Source organism: Cololabis saira, chromosome 5 (genome assembly GCF_033807715.1).
Source record: "Cololabis saira isolate AMF1-May2022 chromosome 5, fColSai1.1, whole genome shotgun sequence".
Classification (NCBI taxonomy): Eukaryota; Metazoa; Chordata; class Actinopteri; order Beloniformes; family Belonidae; genus Cololabis; species Cololabis saira.
The window spans coordinates 42,758,621-42,779,292 of NC_084591.1; the positions used below are offsets into that span (position 1 = coordinate 42,758,621).

Here is a 20,672-nt window from a genome sequence, read left to right on the forward strand (position 1 = left end):
GAAAAAACCTGCAGTGCCACAAATTTTCTTAATTCCATGAAATGCTGAGATGCCGTTGGGGTCATAAGTAGAAAAACCCACAACCAACTGAGAATTAAAAAGTAAGTTTGATGAGACAGTCTGTAAGAGGTTTAAAACAGTCAGCATTGTCAATATTCCTACAGCCTGTATACCCTGGAAGGGGATGTTCAACTAGTGTTGCGATTCAGGACTCCAAAGGCCAGCTTAAATCTCAATCAAATCTAGAGTTAATAGGATCTCACCTCCTTTTTGTCTTCTCTTTCCAGCTCCTTTAGGTCGGCCCTCAGGAACATGTCGGCCGTGTAACTTGGAGCTGAGTGGAGGTTTCGGCGTGGCATCAACAGCAGACATGCACACATTCTTCAGGACCAGTTTCCTCACGGCAACTGGCTTCAGATTCTCCGTCTACTGTAAGAGCAGGAAAGAAGAAGAAAAGTAAAACCTTGAGGATAGAAAAAAAGCTGACATTCATGCAGAGATGTCCATTAAGGCGTAACAAAAACTAGGTCAGAAAAGATGTTTGTTTGGGGCAGTTTTGTGGTCAGCTGTGTTGCTTACATGGATTTTGGGTTAATTGGTTGTTCTAAACGGCCTGTTAGGGGTCAGTGTGCGTGTGTATCTTTAAAATCCCTTTGTTGATTAATTGTTACCTCAATGAATCTGCAGAATTAGATTATTTCACATTTACATATTAAACTGATGCTTTTCTCAAGTGAGGGACATTTACGGGTAAAAATGGGCTACAAAAGTAACAGGATTGTGACTTCATACGTGTGACAACCTGTCTGTCCTCAGCAGGACTACAGGTATGATGCTGTAGGTGACAGTTAATATAAAGGCGTACCTTATTCTTTTACCTGTGGCCAGGAGGACTTTGGTTTTGATGTTTATTAACAGCATCTACAGACACAACATAAATAGTTAAGTTAGGCATAAACAAATAGCAGCAACATTTATGTTTAAAAACAAATGAATAAATAAAATCTAAAATGATTCCACTCACCTTTTTTGTCACAGAATAAGTCGTCAGAATAAGGGCAAACAAAGATACATACGATCGTTTTTGCCACACTGAAACCTTTTCAGTTACATTAATGAAACAGTGTGACCAGAGCAGCTCTGGTGGTTAACGTGTTCTTGAGTCAACTCTGCATTCACGTCTACACAGGTTTGAAAGCACAGTGACCCAGAAACGTGGCCAGCATGTGCTTTTCCTCCTTGAAACATTTATGGTTTTAACCGGTTGCTTACAGAGAAATGTTACAGTAGTTACAGTAGTTTACAAATGTACACATAAAAGTATCCTTATGAGCATTTAAATGTTTTTCTACGTCACCTAATATTAAAGGGGACCTATTATGAAAAACAGGTTTTTTCTTGCTTTAACATATATAAAGTGGTCTCCCCTCAGCCTGCCAACTCAGAGAAGGAGGAAAGCAACCAAATTCTGCAGTGTCTGTACAGCCGTCCGGATGATCCATCCAGTGTGATGTGGCTCTACGAGCGTTCAGATTCTGGCCATTTTCGTTACGTAACCAAAATGCAAACCCCGCCTACAACTATAAAACCGTGTAACTGCATGCGAGCGTCCGACTATCGTAGCACTGCGTGACATCGGACACTCTCTGTCCATCTCCCTCCAGCAGCTGCCACTTTATTGAGGTTTTTGTAGTGAAATGAGGAGGAATCATAGAGATAACTTCTCATTTCAACTAACTGGATCAGCCGTTCCTCATCCATGACCGTTTCCTACAGCGCTTTCAACCGGCTTTCAACGCGAGCGACAGGAAGAGAATAGAAGCAGGGCGTCTCAAAACGCCAGTCCAATAGGAAATTAAAGCAATGGAATTGATTTTGTCGCTGACGCTCGCTCGCATCGCATGCAGTTAGGACATTTGATTTATGGTTCCGCATTACACCAACGTTGTTTTAACGCAGAACCATAATTCAGGCTTAACTCCGTCGGCCGGAGCTTCCACCATTTTTTCGTAGCTGTGTATCGCGTCATTCAGGCAGCCAATCAGCACAGAGCCTCATTATCATAGCCCCGCCCACTCAGAATCCTGCATAGATAATGAGGTTAGAGAATGGGAAGATAAAGACATGGCTCAGAGGCTGAATTTCTAATTTATTTAGCAAAAACAATCAAAAGCTTGTTTTTAAGACATTCAAGGCCTGTTTAAAATAAACATTAAATGCCATAATAGGTCCCCTTTAAAGCAAATGCAACTGCATAACCCAGTTTCCTCCATATTTCCATGCAGGTTTCTAACATTTGACATCCTTAAAAGCCTAAGTAAAACCGAGCTCGTGGTGTACGACTGCTTTGTCTTCAACTCCCATACAAAGTACTTAAAGCTCCCAGAGCGTTTAACTCACAGCTTTCTGTAAGCAGCTCGTTTGTCTTGTGCAAACCAAAGGTGGATCATAAACTAGCAAAGGGTGTTGATGTGTCTAAGGTGGTGCGGGGGTAAAGACCCAAGATCTGACTAAAACACACGTGCTAAGAAACAAAATAAAACAGGCACAGTGAGTTTGCAGTGACCGTGCTGATGTCATTTCCAACGGTGTGTTGCCCACGTAGCCGCCTAAAGGTCAACATTATACAGATTCTGTTTGTAAATGGCGTTTACTTTTGAATGCTGGGATTGGGATCATGTCATCAATCTTTATATTTGATTCATGAGAAAATGTGTCCTATGGAGATATAAAAGCCCAGAATGAGAATAACAACAGAATCTGCCAGCCTTCACTCGTCACAGCTGCCTGATCACATGACACCACCAGGAGTAACTGAAATTCAATTAAAAAACCCACGTCTCCTAGTTTTGTTTTACATTTAATTGCTTCTAGAGACATAACATGGTTCTGAGTGAACTGAGAGCCACATTTCTGTTCTGCAGAAGTCAAAGTTCATCTCTTTGATGCTTGAATGTGGCCGTTATGATCAGCGATATGTCAGTAAAGTCTGACGAAAGACACTCGTGCAGGTTTCAACCATGTTCAGTTTCAGGACTGAGATGCAGATTTTGAACATTTAAACATTATCATGTGATTATTACTGTGAAGTAAGTGAACATTTAGTGTAGTTTTCTTATTATGATAATGACAAAAGTGATTTGACTGAAAACACACTTTGTTATGAACAAATGAACTATTTAGTTGGTTTAGTTTGTTATTTCAAAGTATTGTTTGAATGAATGAAAGAATGAAACATGGATATTGTGTCTCGTTTCTCACTGACACGCACAGCACTACAAAAACATGTGAGCCTGTGAAAGCTTTACACTCTGAATTACAAGTGTTACATTTTGTCACTGGGTAAATCCACTTTCATTTAAGATTTTAAAAAAATTAAGTAGAAGAGAAGCATGTTTTCCATCCGTGGGAGACGTTTGCTTTAAGATTTTTCAAAAACCAACAGAAAGATAAGTTTAAAATTTGAAATGTTGCCACATCTATTTGAGGTGTACGATGCACTTGGATTGTAGTGTTGAGCATCAGCGAGTGAAAGACAAAATATCTCATGACAGCAGATGTAGAAACAGAACAGATTTATTTAGAAAAAAAACACTGGCAGCTGGACGATGTCAAAAGTGAACATCAATATGGGGAAAAGGGAAGCTGAGCTGCTAAACAAAACTCTGATATGGGAGAGAACTTTGAAATGAACGGCTCTTTACCCATCTATACCCTAACATTTATTCATTAGGCTGATGCTTTTCTCTAAAGAAACTTACAAGCGAGGACACAATGGCATCTGCATCTTTCTCAAGGACACTCCAACACTGCAAAAACCCAAAATCTTAACAAGAATATTTGTCGTTTTTCTAGTTAAAATGTCTCATTTTTAGTAAAAAAAAATCTCATTACACTTAAAACAAGACTCATCACTGGAAAAAACAACAATTTTTACCTGTTTCAAGTAGATTTTCACTTAAAATAAGTAGAAAAATCTGGCAGTGGAACAAGATTGTTTTGCTTGTAATGAGAAGATAAATCTTGTCCAACTGGCAGATTTTTCTACTTATTTCAAGTGAAAATTTACTTGAAACAGGTGAAAATTGTCAAATGATAAGTTATTTATCTGGTGATGACTTTTGTTTTAAGTGTAATGGGAATTTTTTTTACAAAAAATGAGACATCTTAACTAGAAATAAGACAAATATTCCTGGTAAGATTGTGAGTTTTTGCAGTGAACATAGCTGTGGGTCAAACCACTCCTTTTCCAACTGGTTTGTCAACTGCTGTAACTCCTCAGCTATTCCTTTTACAAAAGTACAATAACAGAGCAGACTAAGACTTACGGGTTTAATGAAACAAAAGATTTCGACTTCAATTGAGTGAAAAATTCTCCCAAAAGTGAAGTGGCAACAGCCCAGCACAGCTGCAGGGACAGAGTTAAGTTCTTTAGGAGGTCTCAAACATCTTCTTCCTGTCAGCCTTGTCCTCGATGTTCTTACGCCAGTCTCCCACTGCCTCTCCAGGCTGCAGCACACAAACACAGTTTAAGTGAATGAACATCTTTTCCTGTGAACCATGGTGCTTCTGCAAACACTCACCTCCTCTTTGACCTCCTTCTTGACCTGCTTCAGGTTGGCCCTCAGGTCCATGTTGACGGTGTGTTTGGATCCCAGCAGAGCTTTGAGCATGGCATCAGCAGACATGCGCACCTTCTTCAGAGCGGGCTTCTTCACTCCAGCCAGTTCCACCACTTTGATCTTCAAGTCATCGATCTGAGGGTGATAGAGCAGTTTAAAGGGGACACTTACTGTAGCAGAGAGCAGAGCAGTGGTTTCAGTTAGAGTTGTTATATTGTGCGTTTATATGGATGAAAGTTCACAGCAGGCTAAGATGTTTATTGTTAAAATGACAGTTCACCTTCGTATGGAATCAGTATATGATTATCTGGATGATAAACAGCTTAACCAGTATTTTGATTTGGTTATTTTACATTCCTTAGTCTAACGGGCCCCTTGGCCCTTATGGAGAACGGGCCCTCGCACTCATGGCCACCGCCCCCCATAAGCATATCAGAAATGACACCACCCACGACTTCCTATGTCGAACCATTCAAAAGTTATAGCAGAAAATAGGGACAACCAATCAGAAGAAGGGGCGGGGCTAATTCAGGCCAATGAAGGTTAAGGACTCAATACCGAGTCCCATGACACCACCCACGACTCTCTATGTCAAACCATTCAAAAGTTATATTCAGAAAATAGGGACAACCAATCAGAAGAAGGGGCGGGGCTAATTTTCACCAATTATGGTCAAGGTATCAATACAGAGTCTGATGACACCACCCACGACTCTTTATGTCAAACCATTCAAAAGTTATGGCAGAGAAAAGTATTCTAGGAGGCGCTTTTGAGCCATTTTGCCACGCCCATTAATACAAACTATCAAATTTATCGCCAGGCCTGGCTTGCATGCAAAATTTGGTGACTTTTGGGGAACTATCAAATATGGACCAATCAGATGAAGGGGGGGTCCGCTTTTTCGCGTCTAGCGTCGCCACGGTAACACTTTTGAAAGAGAAAAGTAATGCGCGTAGTCACAGGATGGAGACGCATATTTTGATGTATAACACACCTGGGTGCACATTATGTTTCGGGCCGCATTAACTGTCAAAGGAATGGCATAAATTGCTTCAAAATTATGCGATTAATTCCGAATGTTCAAAAGTGCTGACTTCCTGTTGGGTTTCGGCCATGGCGCCAAGAGACTTTTCTTTAAGTTGCGACATGATACAGGAGTGTACCGATTTTCGTTCATGTACGTCAAACCGTATTATGGGGCTTGAGGCACAAAGTTTTTTCTGTCTGAACCAATCAGATGAAGGGTAGGCGTGCTTTTTGGCGTCTATCGTCGCCATGATAACGCTTTTGACTAAGAAAAGTAATGCGCGTTGTCGCAGGATGGAGACGCACATTTTGATGTATAACACACCTGGGTGCACGTTACGGTTCGGGCGTATTAACGGCTGAAGAAATGGCATAAATTGCGCCAAAATGACACGATTAATTCAAAATGGCCGACTTCCTGTTGGGTTTCGGCCATGGCGCCAAGAGACTTTTCTTTAAGTTGCGACATGATACAGGTGTGTACCGATTTCCGTGCAGTACGTCAAACCGTATTGTGGGGCTTGAGGCACAAAGTTTTCTAGGGGGCGCTGTTGAGCCATTAGGCCACGCCCATTAATGCAAAACATTAAATATAAAATCTTTTGCCAGGCCTCGCTTGCATGCAAAATTTGGTGACTTTTGGGGCACGTTTAGGGGGGCAAAAAGGCCCTCATTTCGTCAGAAGATAGATACAATAGGGCCTTCGCCCTAATAATGGCCAGTAAACTACCCTAAGCTGGCATTAAATATTGTGTACTTATTTCATATAATTTAATAGCTGCTGACAATTGTGCCTGTCACTTTCCCTGCAAGGGTTGGGATCTAAAAGGGAGCATGCACACCTGTATGCAAACTTTGATCCTGACCTGGTGCACAAATATTTTGGAGAAGGAGGGAAACTAGCGGCGCATGTGGCGAGGTGGTAAATGGAAGAAGCCACGTTCATTTCTTAGTTTCATATCAGACCTGTGCATCCAAGCATGCAGTAAATACATGTGTTCAGGAAGTGAGCCTGCTCATAAGCACTCATGCCTCCATCTTAATACCAGCACGGCGGATACCACAGATTGATGGATTAAAGGGGACCTATTATGAAAAACACGTTTTTTCTTGTTTTAACATATATAAAGTGGTTTCCCCTCAGTCTGCCAACACAGAAAAGATGAAATGCCACCAAATTCTGCAGGGTCTGTGACCCCCGCCCGAATGAATATTCCAGTGTCATGTGACTTTTTTGAGCCGTTCTGAATCTGCTCCCGTCGTGACGTCACGACGGGAGCAGATTTCCATAGGTCGGCCTCCGCTGCTGAAACCACGCCCACAACTAACTCCGCCGGCTGGAGCTTCAGCCATTGTTTAGAAGTGGTGGCTGTTTCCACAGCGAGGGAGAGTTGAAATGAGGTTTTGCATCGACATTTACCCTCATAAAAGGATCAGTAGCAGCAGTACGGACCCGGCAACTGCGCAAAAGTCAGCGGTAAGTGACGTTATTTTTTATGTTATTTATATTTGTCTACAAGTTTGTTTTTGCATGGGCTAAGTATTTAGCTGAGCTCCGGAGCACCGGGGCTGCATACGGAGCTGCCGGAGCTGCTCACGGACCGGCCCGGTAAGGAGCCCCGGGCCCCGGCGGCTCCAGTGTTCACTAACGGAGCCACTCACTCGTTAGGTAAATTAGTAATACATTTTTTCTTTCTGGTTTCAGATCTTCCAAGCACCTGAAGCTTCAACGACACCTTCAGAAAACGCACGGTCCTTCCTTGAGCCAGCAATAGTGCATAAATGTTATTTATATACAACTCATGTTTTATTTTTTTAACAATTAAGTTGCCATTTGTGAAAATTCAGTGTTGTGATTTCTTTACAGTTAACATGATTCATCTGTCTTGTAACATAAGAAATGATGAGAAATCTTCCTGTGTGAAGACGAGGTGACTAAAGGCTGATTTATGGTTCCGCGTTACACCAACGCAAAGCCTACGCTAAGAGGGTACGCGTCGATTTAACGCAGAACCGTAAATCAGGCTTTAAGATCCGTTTACAGCGTGTAACGGAATGAGAGCGTCCGACTATCAAGTCGAGCTGCGTGACATCGGACGCTCTCTGTCCACACTGAAACCGTTAAACCCGCGGCCAGTTAGGACAGTCCAATAGAAAATAAAGCAATGGAATTGATTTTGTCGCAGAAGCTTCTCGCATGGGACACGTTTTGTGTACGACGCAGCCGCTGCTCTGGCCGGAGCGAGGCTTATTCTCCTCCCCTCCTACACGTCATTCAAGCAGCCAATCAGCACAGAGCCTCATTATCATAACCCCCCCCCCCCTTAGAATGAAGCACAGAAAAAGGCTTTAGAAGTGGTAAAACTAGAGACATGGCCCACAGGCTGAATTTCTGATTTATGTAGAAAAAAACAAGCTTTAGATTGTTTTTAAGACATTCAAGGCCTGTTTAAAATATACATTAAATGCCATAATATGTCCCCTTTAAATTAGGCAAGGTGCATAGCAGACGGTCCTATTGCTGGGGAGCGGAGACAATGGTGTGTAATGTTGCAGAACGGATACTGATACTCTTTGAGGATTACACCAATGGTCAGATCAGGAAGGAGAGACCACTATGATTTCCTGGCAGACATGATGATGACTCTCTAATATGCTGATTAAGATTCCCTAAATCAGTGCACTTGGATCAATGAACTGGGTCCCCTAAATACACCAGCCCACTGGAACCGCTCTCCATTTGCTGGCAACCAGCAATAAATCTGTTTACGGTTTAATATTATTATATTATTTATTATTTTATTAAATCATCTGCCTTAGCCCCTTTTAGGTATAATGTCATACAGTTATTGTATCCTTAGCTCTGGGATATTACAGTCATCCCAGAGAACACATCAACAGATTATTTATTGAATCAAGATTACTGAAACTCAATGATTTGGTTAAGTTACAGACACTCACAATCATGTACACAGCTAAATGTAAAGTATTACCAGAAAATGTACAATACATGTTTACTTTCAGTTCAAATAGTGAAGATAGTCGAAGAAAATTTAGTTTTAAACATCTACTTGCGCGAACAACTTTAAAGCAGATGAGTGTTTCTGTTGTTGGAATTAAGTTGTGGAATTCATTACATGATGATTTAAAGGGCTGTATAAACATATTTCAGTAAAAAAAAAAAATTTTACAGAAAAAAATAGCAATGTATCGATGAAATAGTTAAGATTTATAATATATGCGTATGGAGACAATCTATCTTTGATTTTTTTGTTTTCCTTTCTTTGTCATGTTAACTGAGTAATTGTAATTGTGCAGACCATCTGTTATTATTGTTCAATTTTGTGTTGAGGGAGGGGCAGGTAGAATAAGATTTTCTTCTTCCTGCTCCTTTCTGGTTATGGAATATGCTTTAGTTGATGATTGTGTTGTTGTTATTTTACGTGTTTGTTTCTTCTGTTTGCATATTTCCATGATCGGAATAAATAAAAAATGAAATGAAATGAAATCCCTGAGCACAACTACACCCCCCATTTTGGACGGCATTAACTTAACTCAATGCATCAAGTTTCTTTAGTATGGAGCCAACATGAAATGTGATTTGCAGCAATATCCGATTCTCAAATGTAATCAACGCAACAACTGTATTCACTTTGCTATAAGGGCTCTGACTGAAGATGAATCTGTATATGTGACCCGTAAGAAAGTACATCAACGCACAACTTGCGTCCACAAAATTAGAGTATAATGTTTTTTGGGGGGTTTTGTTACACCAATCAGCCAAAATGATGACAACCAGACAGCTGTAGCACCAGAAGAGAATTGTTAAGATATCTTCCCCGGACGATGATATACTGTCAGTTCTGTCAGAAGATGGTGAAAAAACAGCAGCTGGGATGGGATTGATGGCAAGATCTAAATTTACCGGATGTGAAGTGTTTTTGTGTACGTGAATAATCCTCCTTGCATTTGACATGTTTGTGACCTGTTATTTTTTAATAAGTGCCTTCTACATTATTTGACTGAAGTCATTGTTATCCTGTCTACATGTATATTAGATGTGTTTCCTTGTGTTCAGAATTATTTTATTATTTGTCTTTTTCCTTCTTTCTTATTTTCTTGGAAGCATATGCTGGCACGTGTTCTCATATGTACATGCAATTTTTTATTTGTTTATTTCCTATTTTGTTGATTTTATTAGTTTTCTTTTGTTTTTGCTTTTTCTTAAATGATAAAGCAGGTATTATTTGCACAAATTTGTATTACTTGATGCACAAACATGTTGTAATGGGAAATAATGTTAATAAAAAAAATATTAAAAAAAAGAATAAACAACAAAACACACACACATAATAAAAAAAACATTATACACACACACACACATATATATATATATATATATATATATATATATATATATATATATATATATATATATATATATATATATATATATATATTGTCAATACATATACGATTTCATTCAGAGGATACCTTATATACACTACATGGACAAAAGTATAGACATATTCAGAGACAAAACATACACAAAAATCATGTTATGGGTCATTAGGGCAATTGTTTGTTCACCCATTTTTCCCATCTTTCTTCAAAAATATAAACTTGATTTCTAAGAAAAAAAAAGAAAAAAAAAAGATCTAAATTTACCATCAGTTACCAAAAAATAAATAAAAAGGCTTGTGAATCCTTGTTCAAGCTCTGGCAGCACTCATATTGAATGTTTCAGTAGCGACACTTAAAATGGGAGTATTTAGATGGAAGATGAGAATGAATGTAGAGCAAAATTCACTAGCATCATGGATTAGGCAAACTAACCGTCTCTGTCATGTATTATATTATATATTATATATTATAGCATGTTGCCATGAGGAAAAAGAGTCTTCAAACGCAATCCTCACAAACCCTCTGGGTGACATCCCGTCACATTTGAGCAGTTGCTCTTATAAAGTCTGTGGGATTGACCCAGACCTGCATTTATCAGCAGACAGCTGATTGGTTAAGCATCATTTCATTTCTTTTCTTTTAGTTTAACTACCAACTTTATTTATTTGGATATTTAATTGATCTATTTTATTTTAAAAAAAGAGAGAAAGCTTAAACTTTTAGCCCTGAAGAATAGTTCATTCAGTATTTGTAAAATGGGAACTAAAGTAAATATCATAGATTATTCAATTCAAAATTCACTTAAAAAATACTTTATTTATCTCCAAAGGGGATTTTTTTTGGATGATGATGATGATGATGATGATGATGATGATGATGATGATGATGATGATTGTTGTGGAAAAAAAACGTAAAATGCTCTTTAATATGTTCTTCCCAATTAGGTGAATAATTAGACTGCAACTGAGTGTCTATAGTAAGTTACCAAGAATAAGACTTGAGTAATGATCCAGATTTCAGTAGATTTAATTAAACAATTGCATGCAAAAGGGTCAGAACATACATCAGGCGTCTGGATGCAGAATGACAACGTAACAAAGGAAGCGTACTGATTTTAAGGCACATTTTTACGATTCGATTAGACAAAAACATCTTTAAGGTCAGTGTTTATCTTTTTTTTTAGCAGACTCCCAGTCCGTACATTTGCCTGTTGTTTTGCTTCTTTCAGCAGATTGGGTTTAATCAAGTAGCCAAGGCTGAATTTTCTATCACAATGATGATGATGAGGATGATGATGATGATGAGGATGAGGATGATTATAAATAAAAAACTATATTCAGCACATTTTGAATTCATAAGCAGTTTTAAAGCTTGGGGTTCATTGATTGGCAACTAGGTTTATGTCCTGAGGAAGAACAGCACTGTCTTTGCATTTTTTGTAATTCAATTTTGTTTGAAACATACAGAGGTGGGTAGTAACGAGTTACATTTACTCCGTTACATTTACTTGAGTAAGTTTTGGGAAATTTTGTACGTTTAGGAGTCGTTTTGAATCACTATACTTTTTACTTTTACTTGAGTAGATTTGTGAAGAAGAAACTGTTTCTCTTACTCCGCTACATTAGGCTACGTTGAGCTGTTACTTTTCTTTTATCCCTTTTATCCACGTACGCGTCAATCTCATGACATCACTGAGTGATTCTTTGGGAAAAATGTTTGTTTTTGCATGTTTTGTCACATTTACACAGACTCAAACACACACAGAGTTTCTATGAGTTCATGGGCTTGTTCTGCCTGGTTAAAAAAGAAAAGTACAAAGGATTGAAATTTTGTGCTACTTGTGCTTGATTTATTTTTTTATTCTGCTATTATTTTATTTATTTTATGATGAATTAAAGTACTTGAATTTACTTTAAGATTATTTTAATTTAAGCTATTTTTTATTTTGTTATTAATTTTTATTTATTTTATTATTTTATTGATTTAATTTGCCTGAAGATGATTATTAGGGCCCGAGCACCTTCAGTGCGAAGGCCCTATTGTATCTGTAGGAATTATTTGTATTTTTAGGGCCCGAGCACCTTCAGTGCGAAGGCCCTATTGTATCTGTAGGAATTCTTCGCGTTATTATTATTATTAGGGCCCGAGCACCTTCAGTGCGAAGGCCCTATTGTATCTGTAGGAATTATTTGTATTTTTTTTATTATTAGGGCCCGAGCACCTTCAGTGCGAAGGCCCTATTGTATCTGTAGGAATTCTTTGCGTTATTATTATTATTATTTTTCTGACGAAAGGAAGGCCTTTTTGCCCCCCTAAACGTGCCCAAAAAGTCACCAAATTTTGCATGCAAGTCAGGCCTGGCGAAAAATTTGATATTTAATGGTTTGCATTAATGGGCGTGGCAAAATGGCTCAACAGCGCCCCCTTGAAAACTTTGTGCCTCAAGCCCCACAATGCGGTTTGTCGTACATGCACGAAAATCGGTACACACCTGTATCATGGCGCAACTTAAAGAAAAGTCTCTGGGCGTCATGTCGAGAAACCGAACAGGAAGTCGTCCATTTTGAATTAATCGTGTCATTTTGACGAAATGTATGCCTTCCTTCGGCAGTTAATACGGCCCGAACCGTAACGTGCACCCAGGTGTGTTATACATCAAAATGTGCGTCTCCATCCTCTGACACCACGCATTACTTTTCTCTTTCAAAAGCGTTACCGTGGCGACGCTAGACGCTAAAAAGCGCGCCCACCCTTCATCTGATTGGTTCAAACAGAAAAATCTTTGAGCCTCAAGCCCCATAATACGGTTTGATGTACATGAACGAAAATCGGTACACACCTGTATCATGTCGCAACTTAAAGAAAAGTCTCTTTGCGCCATGGCCGAAACCCAACAGGAAGTCGGCCATTTTGAACATTCTGAATTAATCGCGTAATTTTGGAGCAATATATGCCATTCCTTCGAGAATTAATACGGCCCGAACCGTATAATGAACCCAGATGTGTTATACATCAAAATGTGCGTCTACATCCTGCGACTACGCGCATTACTTTTCTCTTTCAAAAGTGTTACCGTGGTGACGCTAGACGCCAACAAGCGCACCCCCCCTTCATCTGATTGGTCCATATTTGATAGTTCCCCAAAAGGCACCAAATTTGGCACACAAGCCAGGCCTGGCGATAAATGTGATATTTCATGGTTTGCATTAATGGGCGTGGCAAAATGGCTCAACAGCGCCCCCCGGAAAACTTTGTGCCTCAAGCCCCACAATACGGTTTGACGTACATGCACGAAAATCGCTACACACCTCTATCATGGCACAACTTAAAGAAAAGTCTCTTGGAGCCATGGCCGAAACTGGACAGGAAGTCGGCCATTTTGAATTAATTGTGTAATTTTGGCGCAATTTATGCCATTCCTTCGGCAATTAATACGGACCGAAACGTAATGTGCACCCAGGTGTGTTATACATCAATATGTGCGTCTCCATCCTGCGACTAGGCGCATTACTTTTCTCTTTCAAAAGTGTTACCGTGGCGACGCTAGACGCAAAAAGGCGCGCCCCCCCTTCATGTGATTGGTCCATATTTGATAGTCACCAAATTTTGCTCGCAAGCCAGGCTTGGCGATACATTTGATATTTCATGGTTTGCATTAATGAGCGTGGCCTAACGGCTCAACAGCGCCCCCTAGAATACTATTCTCTGCCATAACTTTTGAATGGTTTGACATAGAGAGTTGTGAGTGGTGTCATGGGACTCTGTATTGAGTCCTTGACCATAATTGGTGAAAATTAGCTCCGCCCCTTCTTCTGATTGGTTGTCCATATTTCCTGCTATAAATTTTGAATGTTTTGACATAGAGAGTCGTGGGTGATGTCATCTGAATCAGTATTGAGTCCTTGAGCTTCATTGGCCTGAATTAGCCCCGCCTCTTCTTCTGATTGGTTCTCCCTATTTTCTGTTATAACTTTTGAATGGTTTGACATAGAGAGTCGTGGGTGGTGTCATCAGATTCTGTATGGAGTCCTTGACCTTCATTGGCCTGAATTAGCCCCGCCCCTTCTTCTGATTGGTTGTCCCTTTTTTTCTGCTATAACTTTTGAATGGTTTGACATATGAAGTCGTGGGTGGTGTCATTTCTGATATGCTTATGGGGGGCGGTGGCCGTGAGTGCGAGGGCCCGTTCATCGCTGCTTGCAGCTTTAATTATTATGGGCATGCCAAGTAGTGGCATGACCATATTGCAATCGTCCAGAATGGCCCAAAGGGCAATGCTGCTAGCATGCTAAAGTCGCAAAAGTCCCACTGCGCACCAGCGGGTGTACAGCATGATCCCGCACTGATGTGGAAAAAAAAAATCCCCAAAAAGTAAAACACGGCCGAAAAAATGAGGAAAAACATGAAAATGAAGGCGTAAATTAGTACCCAGAAAAGGTTTCCCTTTTCTTATTATTATTATGGGCATGCCAAGTAGTGGCATGACCATATTGCAATCGTCCAGAATGGCCCAAAGGGCAATGCTGCTAGCATGCTAAAGTCGCAAAAGTCCCACTGCGCACCAGCGGGTGTACAGCATGACCCCGCACTGATGTGGAAAAAAAAAATCCCCAAAAAGTAAAACACGGCCGGAAAAATGAGGAAAAACATGAAAATGAAGGCGATATATTAGTATCTAGAAAAGGTTTCCCTTTTTTTATTATTATTCTTATTATTCCGCACTTTTTTTCGTCCGTTAATACGGCCCCAACCGCAACGTGCACCCATGCATGGCATACATCGTTGGATGCGTCTCCATCGTGATTCGATGGGTATTACTTTTCTCAGTAATAGGGGTTACCATGGCAACGCTAGTTGCTAAAAAGCAAAAAAAAAGGTGAAAATTCCCGCGCTTATTGCTCGGCCGAACTTTATCGTAGAGACATCGTTCAAACTTTGAAACACTCGGCCCGATAGTCTTTAAAGGACCATACAACTTCATCATTCTGGTTATTACGGTTTTTGCGATATTTAACTTTCAATTTAAAAAAAAAATCACTTTTATTTTGGACGCTTGTTGCTAGGCAACGGTTTATCGTACAGACATCATTACAACATTGACCAACCCGGGACGCTTTGTACTGCAACATATTTTAGTCTCATCATGCTAGCTATTACGCTTTTTGAAATATTTTACTCTTCTCATTTTGATGCTAACGGAACTTCGGATGCTTGTTGCGCGGCAACGCAGTATCGTAGAGACTTGGTTCCAACGTTAAAAGACTCAGCTTGATGTGGACTACAACATACTGAGGTCTCATTACGCTGTCGTTTACAGCTTTTTAGATATTAAAGCCAAATTGTCCCATTCTATCCTATGGGGCTTGTTGGGGGAGCATGTGAATAAACAATCTGTTAATGCTGCTCGGACCGCAATGTGCACCCATGCATGGCATATATCGTTGGATGCGTCTCCATCGTGCCTCAATGGGCATTACTTTTCTCAGTCAAAAGTGTTACCGTGGCAACGTTAGATGCCGAAAAGCAAAAAAAAAAGGCGAAAATTCAGACGCTTATTGCTCGGCCGGACTTTATCGTAGAGACATCGTTCAAACTTTCAAACACTCTGCCTGATTGGCACTAACGGACCCTAGAAGCTCATTATGCCAACTTTTAAAGTTTTTGCGATATTGACCTTTCTTTTTTTTTTTAATTTCCATTTGACTTTGGATGCTTGTTGCTAGGCAACAGATTATCGTAGAGACATGATACAAATGTCCCCCGACTCGGCAAACTGTGATCTTCAACATATTCAAATTTCATGAAGCTGTGATTTAAGGAAGCTTTAATGTAAAATCCATGCCAAATGGCCCCATTCATTCGGATGGGTTTTTTTTTACCATGGTGGAAAAAAACCCTATCCGTTAACGTAGTCTGAACCGGAACGTGCACCCATGCACGGCATACACCGTTAGATGCTTCTCCATCGTGCCTCGATGGGCATTACTTTTCTCAGTCAAAAGCGTTACAGTAGGGACGCTAGACGGCAAAAAGCGCGCCCCATTAATAGCTATTGGGAGCACAGGAATGAATGCAATACAACCGTAAACACCTCAAACTGACATAGAACCGCCCCGAAAACAAACACTACAGCCCCAAACCAAAGCAGCGAGAGGGGTCGAATGGGCGGTAGGGCATGCCCATATCAAAATTTCCAGAAATTTTCTAGTTATGGGCATGCCAAGTAATGGCATGACCATATTGCAATCGTCCAGAATGGCCCAAAGGGCAATGTTGCTAGCATTTTGCTAACAAGCTAAAGTCGCAAAAGTCCCACGTCACACCAGCGGGTGTACAGCATGACCCCGCTCGGATGTGGAAAAAAAAAATCCCCAAAAACTAAAACACGGCCGGAAAGACGAGGAAAAACATGAAAATGAAGGCGATATATTAGTATCTAGAAAAGGTTTCCCTTTTCTTATTATTCCGCACTTTTTTTCGTCCGTTAATGCGGCCCGAACCGGAACGTGCACCCATGCATGGCATACATCGTTGGATGCGTCTCCATCGTGATTCGATGGGTATTACTTTTCTCAGTAATAGGGGTTACCGTGGCAACGCTAGTTGCCAAAAAGCAAAAAAATAGGCGAAAATTCCCGCGCTTATTGCTCGGCCGAACTTTATCGTAGAGACATCGTTCAAACTTTCAAACACTCGGCCCGATTGTCCCTAACCGACCGTACAACCTTATTATGCCAAGTATTACAGTTTTTGTGATATTGACCTTCCATTTTTTATTTTTTTTCCGTTTGACTTTGGACGCTTGTTGCTAGGCAACAGGTTATCGTAGTGACATCGTACAAATGTTTCCCGACTCGGCACGCTGTGGAATTCAACATACTCAAATTTCATGAAGCTGGGATTTAAGGAAATTTTATGTCAAAATCCAGGCCACATGGCCCCATTCATTCGGATGGAGTTTTTTACCATGGTGAAAAAAAAACCTATCCGTTAACGTAGCCTGAAGCGGAACATGCACCCATACATGGCATACATCGTTGGATGCGTCTCCATCGTTCCTCGATGGGCATTACTTTTCTCAGTAAAAAGTGTTACCGTGGCAATGCCAGACGCCAAAAAGCAAAAAAAAAGGCGAAAATTCGGACGCCTATTGCTCGGCCGAACTTTATCGTAGAGACATCGTTGAAACTTTCAAACACTCGGCCCAATTGTCCCTAACGCTACGTACAACCTCATTATGCTAATTATTACAGTTTTTTGAGATATTGGCCTTTCATTTTTTTTTTATTTCTGTTTGAATTTGGACGCTTGTTGCTAGGCAACAGGTTATCGTAGAGACATCGTACAAATGTCCCCTGACTCGGCACGCTGTGGACTTCAACATATTCAAATTTCATGAAGCTGGGATTTAAGGAAATTTTATGTCAAAATCCATGCCAAATGGCCCCATTCATTCGGATGGGGTTTTTTACCATGGTGAAACAAAAAACCTATCCGTTAACGTAGCCTGAACCGGAACATGCACCCATGCATGGCATACATCGTTACATGCGTCTCCATCTTGCCTCGATGGGCATTACTATTCTCAGTCAAAAGCGTTACCGTGGCAACGCTAGATGCCAAAAAGCGCGCCCCATTAATAACTATTGGGAGCACAGGAATGAATGAAATACAAGCGTAAAAACACCTCAAACTGACATAGAACCACCCTCAACACAACCACTACAGCCCCAAACCAAAGCGGCGAGAGGGGACGAATGGGCGGTAGGGCATGCCCATATCAAAATTTCCTGAAATTTTCTAGTTATTATTATTCTTATTCCGCACTTTTTTTCGTCCGTTAATACGGCCCGAACCGCAACGTGCACCCATGCATGGCATACATCGTTGGATGCGTCTCCATCGTGATTCGATGGGCATTACTTTTCTCCGTAATAGGGGTTACCGTGGCAACGCTAGTTGCCAAAAAGCAAAAAAAAAGGCGAAAATTCCCACGCTTATTGCTCGGCCGAACTTTATCGTAGAGACATCGTTCAAACTTTCAAACACTCGGCCCGATAGTCACTAAAGGACCATAAAACTTCATCATGCTACTTATTACGGTTTTTGCGATATTTAACTTTCAATTTAAAAAAAAAATCTATTTTATTTTGGACGCTTGTTGCTAGGCAACGGTTTATCGTACAGACATCATTACAACATTGACAAACCCGGGACGCTTTGTACTGCAACATATTTTAGTCTCGTCATGCTTGCTATTACGGTTTTTGAGATATTCCACATTGTTCATTTTGATGCTAACGGAACTTCGGATGCTTGTTGCGCGGCAACGCGGTATCGCAGAGACTTTGTTCCCACGTTAAAAGACTCAGCTTGATGTGGACTACACCATACTGAGGTCTCATTACGCTCTCGTTTACAGCTTTTGAGATATTAAAGCCAAATTGTCCCATTCTATCCTATGGGGCTTGTTACCATGGCAACAAAAACCTATGCATTTGTATGGGAGAGCATGTGAATAAACAATCTGTTAATACTGCTCGGACCGCAATGTGCACCCATGCATGGCATATATCGTTGGATGCGTCTCCATCGTGCCTCGATGGGCATTACTTTTTTCAGTCAAAAGTGCTACCGTGGCAACGCTAGATGCCAAAAAGCCAAAAAAAAGGCGAAAATTCAGACGCTTATTGCTCGGCCGGACTTTATCGTAGAGACATAGTTCAAACTTTCAAACACTCGGCCTGATTGGCACTAACAGAGCCTAGAACCTCATTATGCCATTTTTTTAAGTTTTTGTGATATTGACCTTTCATTTTTTTTTTAATTTCCGTTTGACTTTGGACGCTTGTTGCTAGGCAACAGATTATCGTAGAGACATCATACAAATGTTCCCTGACTCGGCACGCTGTGACCTTCAACGTATTAAAATTTCATGAAGCTGTGATTTAAGGAAAGTTTAATGTAAAATCCATGCCAAATGGCCCCATTCATTCGGATGGGTTTTTTTAAACCATGGTGGAAAAAAAACCTATCCGTTAACGTAGCCTGAACCGGAACGTGCACCCATGCATGGCATACATCGTTGGATGCGTCTCCATCGTGCCTCGATGGGCATTGCTTTTCTCAGTCAAAAGCGTTACCGTGGGGACGCTAGACGGCAAAAAGCGCGCCCCATTAATAGCTATTGGGAGCACAGGAATGAATGAAATACAACCGTAAACACCTCAAACTGACATAAAACCGCCCCGAACACAAACACTGCAGCCCCAAACCAGAGCAGCGAGAGGGCTCGAATGGGCGGTAGGGCATGCCCATATCAAAATTTCCAGAAATTTTCTAGTTCTTATTATTTTTCTGACGAAAGGAGGGCCTTTTTGCCCCCCTAAACGTGCCCAAAAAGTCACCAAATTTGGCACCCAAGCCAGGCCTGGCGAAAAATTTGATATTTAATGGTTTGCATTAATGGGCGTGGCAAAATGGCTCAACAGCGCCCCCTTGAAAACTTTGTGCCTCAAGCCCCACGATACGGTTTGACGTACATGCACGAAAATCGGTACACGCCTGTATCATGACGTAACTTAAAGAAAAGTCTCTTGGCGTCATGCCCGAAACCGAACAGGATGTCGGCCATTTTGAATTAGTCGTGTCATTTTGGCGAAATTTATGCCATTCCTTCGGCAGTTAATACGGCCCGAACCGTAACGAGCACCCAGGTGTGTTATACATCAAAATGTGCGTCTCCATCCTCCGACACCACGCATTACTTTTCTCTCTCAAAAGCGTTACCGTGGCGACGCTAGACGCCAAAAAGCGCGCCCACCCTTCATCTGATTGGTTCAGACAGAAAAAACTTTGCGCCTCAAGCCCCATAATACGGTTTGACGTACATGCACGAAAGTCGGTACACACCTGTATCATGTCACAACTTAAAGAAAAGTCTCTTGGCACCATGGCCGAAACCGAACAGGAAGTCGGCCATTTTGAACATTCTGAATGAATCACGTAATTTTGGAGCAATATATGCCATTCCTTCGAGAATTAATACGGCCCGAACCGTATCATGAACCCAGATGTGTTATACATCAAAATTTGCATCTCCATCCTGCGACTACACGCATTACTTTTCTCTTTCAAAAGTGTTACCGTGGCGACGCTAGACGCCAACAAGCGCACCCCCCCTTCATCTGATTGGTCCATATTTGATAGTTCCCCAAAAGGCACCAAATTTGGCACGCAAGCCAGGCCTGGCGATAAATTTAATATTTCATGGTTTGCATTAATGGGCGTGGCAAAATGGCTCAACAGCGCCCCCCGGAAAACTTTGTGCCTCAAGCCCCACAATACGGTTTGATGTACATGCACGAAAATCGCTACACACCTGTATCATGGCACAACTTAAAGAAAAGTCTCTTGGAGCCATGGCCGAAACCGAACAGGAAGTCGGCCATTTTGAAATCTGATTGGTCCATATTTGATAGTTCTCCAAAAGTCACCAAATTTTACATGCAAGACAGACTTAACGATAAATTTGATATTTCATGGTTTGCATTAATGGGCGTGGCCTAACGGCTCAACAGCGCCCCCTAGACTACTTTTCTCTGCCATAACTTTTGAATG

The 20,672-nt window shown here is 40.9% G+C and overlaps 1 protein-coding gene across 2 annotated transcripts in view; it reads right to left on the minus strand.

Annotated features, from left to right (window-relative positions):
- Positions 1-3,560: 3,560 nt before the first annotated feature.
- LOC133444422 (troponin I, fast skeletal muscle-like) overlaps positions 3,561-20,672 on the minus strand; it is a 49,897-nt gene continuing 32,785 nt past the window's right edge. For both annotated transcript variants that reach the window (XM_061722203.1, XM_061722204.1), the window contains exons 6-7: positions 4,584-4,757; positions 3,561-4,509 (exon numbers count right to left, since the gene is read on the minus strand). In XM_061722203.1, the coding sequence (XP_061578187.1) occupies positions 4,432-4,509; positions 4,584-4,757 (252 nt within the window). In that variant the 3' untranslated portion in view covers positions 3,561-4,431. The remainder of the gene's footprint in view (positions 4,510-4,583; positions 4,758-20,672) is intronic.